This window comes from Sinocyclocheilus rhinocerous, unplaced genomic scaffold, assembly GCF_001515625.1.
Source record: "Sinocyclocheilus rhinocerous isolate Xijiao unplaced genomic scaffold, SAMN03320098_v1.1 scaffold271, whole genome shotgun sequence".
In the NCBI taxonomy this organism is placed as follows: Eukaryota; Metazoa; Chordata; class Actinopteri; order Cypriniformes; family Cyprinidae; genus Sinocyclocheilus; species Sinocyclocheilus rhinocerous.
The window spans coordinates 1201990-1205716 of NW_015657574.1; the positions used below are offsets into that span (position 1 = coordinate 1201990).

Below are 3727 nucleotides of genomic sequence, written 5' to 3' on the forward strand. Positions count from 1 at the left end.
GCACCTGTATTGTATATGTGTGTATTTATATATACATAATAAATGTGCACACACACATATATTATGTTATCAAAAACTTTTATTTTGGAAGCGATTAATCGCAATTAATCGTTTGACAGCACTAACATTTGAAGGTCAAAATTCTGAGACAACACTGAAAATCTGGTATTAAGAATGCATGTGTACACTTGTCCAGTTGGCCCACCAGTGTATGCGTGAGGTCCGGAGGGCTGCGATCCAAGTGCAGAAGAACTGCAAAGAGACTTTGCCACGAGCACGCCGCCTCACCAAAGAAATGCTGCTGTACTGGAAGAAGTACGAGAAGGTGGAGAAGGAGCACCGCAAACGCGCAGAGAAAGAGGCTCTTGAGCAACGCAAACTGGATGAGGAGATGCGGGAGGTATTAATAAATATGCACTAGAAATGATATTTCACTGAGAATCACTTCCTAAATCATTTTCCTGACAGTTCTTCCTGTGTGTCCTATCAGGCTAAGCGTCAGCAGAGGAAGCTTAACTTCCTGATCACCCAGACAGAGCTGTATGCTCACTTCATGGGGGGCAAGCAGAACGCTGGGGGAGACGGCACACAGGAGGAGATCCTACGCAAGCTTGAGGACAACACCTCCCAACGGCAGATTGACATCGTTGGAGGGGTTATGGTCAATGTCGGCCAGGAAGACTATGGTAAGATCTTATTCTTACCCTGATAGACCTGATAGAAAATGCGTATTACAATCATGTGCATTTTTGAGTCAAATGTCATGCTGTCCTTTTGCAGATAGTGAATATTACAAGTCTCAGGCCCTTAAAAATGCAAAAGAGGCATACCAGATTCACCAGGCCAGAGTAAGTGGCCATCTGAATTGTATTTTATACCTTTGATTTGCATTATACATAATGAATTTCTGCTGGAAATTATTACATTGTCCCTCTTTTTGGTGTATAGACTAGGTTGTTTGATGAGGAAGCAAAGGACAGTCGCAGTGCCTCTCTGCATGCGGCTAGCGTGTCTGGCTCTGGCTTCGGCTTCGGCGAGAGCTACAGTTTATCAAACCCATCTATTCAAGCAGGTGAAGACATCCCCCAGCCCACCATCTTCAATGGGAAACTTAAGGGCTACCAGCTCAAAGGCATGAACTGGCTGGCCAATCTTTATGAACAGGTGATTTTTGATGTTCTCTCATGTTTATTTCTATATACATAAGCATTCAAAAGTTTGGGTCAAAACTGTTTTTTTAAAGGAATTGATACTTTAATTCATCAAAGGTGCATTAAATTGATCAAAAGTGACAGTAAACACATTCACAATGTTGGAAACGCTTTCTTTTGAACTTTCTAATCATCAGAGAATCCTGAAAAAATATATAGCATAAATGTATCGTTTTTCACAAAACTATTATGCAGCATGACCGTTTTCAACATTGATAATATAAAAGAAATATTTCTTGACTAAATCAGCATATTAGAATGTTTTCTGAAGGATCGTGTGACATTGCAGACTGGAGTAATGGCTGCTGAAAATTCAGCTTTGCCATCACAGGAATAAAGTATATTAAAATAGAAAATGTTTAATTTAAATTGTAATTATATTTCACAATATTACTGTTGTTACAGTATTTTTGATCAAATAAATGTAGCCTTGGTTAGCATAAGAGACACAAACAAATTTTACAGACCCCCAAACTTTTGACCAGTAGTGTATATCGCATTCTTCCATCATGTCTGATCTTTAGGTGATTTATGTCTGTTTGTCTCTCATAGGGCATTAATGGCATTCTGGCAGATGAGATGGGGCTTGGAAAGACGGTTCAGAGCATCGCTTTACTGGCTCATCTGGCAGAGGTAAGGACTGACGTTTCAAGCTTTCTAAAAAATTTCACAATCTGTTGTTACAGTATTTTTGATCAAATAAATGTAGCCTTGGTTAGCATAAGAGACACAAACAAATTTTACAGACCCCCAAACTTTTGACCAGTAGTGTATATCGCATTCTTCCATCATGTCTGTGATCTTTAGGTGATTTATGTCTGTTTGTCTCTCATAGGGCATTAATGGCATTCTGGCAGATGAGATGGGGCTTGGAAAGACGGTCCAGAGTATCGCTTTACTGGCTCATCTGGCAGAGGTAAGGACTGACGTTTCAAGCTTTCTAAAAAAAAATTAAGTAGTTACACACTGAAAATCTTGGCATTCACTCTAGCTTTTAATAATACTATTTTAGTATTACTAACAGATTTACAGAGTTCCATAAATAATAAATAGTAATACTACTATTACGACTACTACTGCTACTAATAAAAAATCTCAATTTTAGTTTTCTCCGAGCATTTTAAAGCAAATACACGTATATGCTCTCTCCATCCCTATTGTATCATCTTCAAGCCAACAGATTTCACTTGAAAGATACTGTATTTCCCAATCTCCAGGCTCTCAGGTCGAAAATCTGGAAAAGGTTTATTTTTTGGGAATAAGACACCAGCATTTTAAAAGAAAACAATTGTCCATTCTGCTTTCCAGTGCTATCATATTCTTTTCTCCCAAACAAACCCCTGACACGACAAATCAGTTTTTTGGCATCACTTCGAACCCTCCAGCTGTCTCCGCTGCTCTCCGTGACTTCCAGGGCTTGCGAAAAGAGGACACAGAGTTTTGGTATTTGATATGAAAGTGTAGCGCTGTGGGCCCATAGGAAGCCATGGTAGCATGTTACCTCGTTCTTCAGTTGTTTCCTGTTTTGACCCCTCTCTCCTCTCTCTTTCTTTCCCACCATCTCCGTCCCCTTCCCCCTCCGCTGTCTGCACCTGTTTGGCTTATTTTGTGTTCGTGTGCTCTATCTGACAGAGGGAAAACATCTGGGGACCCTTCTTGATCATCTCCCCAGCCTCAACACTCAACAACTGGCATCAGGAGTTCTCCCGCTTTGTCCCCAAATTCAAGGTGAGTGTGGCAGCTGTGCAAGGAAACACCTGCAGCCGTGGAATCCTTTTTACTGCTCTCTCTCTCTCTCTTTCTCGCTCTCTTTCAGTGTCCCTCAATGTCTCAAACTTTTTATAAACCCATTGAACTATGTCTATTTTCAGAACAATGGAAAATGTGTTTTTTCTTAGCCTTTGCATATTTTTGCTGTAAGGAAACGCATGACAGATTACAGCACTTCTGGTCTGATTTTTGTAATCCTTAGAGGGCAGTGTTGTATCATTTATAGCGTGTTCCACTAATATCAGCATCCTAAATATTAATTTCCTGCCAGTCAGACTAAATCTCACAAATCGTCTGTATCTGAAATCCCAGCCAGAAAAACTTTAGGAATATCGGAGGGCTGAGCAATAATTATTTATTTTTGTTGGCCTGGTAAGGCCAGTAGTTAGGATTAATACTTGCCCTGCCAATGTTTTTACTGGCCTTGCCACAATTTATTTTTAGCAACATATTTTTTTGTGTCAGAAAGAAATATGTTTTTCATGAAACACTAGTTTTCGTTATATTAAAAATAAGATACAAAAAGTAATTTATCATGTTTTTAATTTGTGTAATAGCTGGAACTTAAAGGTGCTGTATGTAGGATTGACACCAAGTGGTTGAACTAGGTATTGCAGTCCAAATTCAAAATATTGGAGCAGGGTTTTTTCACCCAACCCCTCCTTCTCAGACTTGACGCACACGCAGGTTGCCAGATTGAGGACACCAACAGGAACGAGCGCACTTGACGATGAATGAAATGAAAT

At 39.8% G+C, this 3727-nt stretch overlaps 1 protein-coding gene across 4 annotated transcripts in view; it reads left to right on the forward strand.

Moving 5' to 3' along the window:
- Positions 1-3727, forward strand: part of LOC107721325 (DNA helicase INO80-like) — a 49807-nt gene that overhangs the window by 8367 nt on the left and 37713 nt on the right. For all 4 annotated transcript variants that reach the window (XM_016529272.1, XM_016529275.1, XM_016529273.1 and 1 more), the window contains exons 10-15: positions 197-400; positions 491-686; positions 781-848; positions 949-1164; positions 1764-1844; positions 2844-2939. In XM_016529272.1, coding sequence (XP_016384758.1) covers positions 197-400; positions 491-686; positions 781-848; positions 949-1164; positions 1764-1844; positions 2844-2939 — 861 coding nt within the window. The remainder of the gene's footprint in view (positions 1-196; positions 401-490; positions 687-780; positions 849-948; positions 1165-1763; positions 1845-2843; positions 2940-3727) is intronic.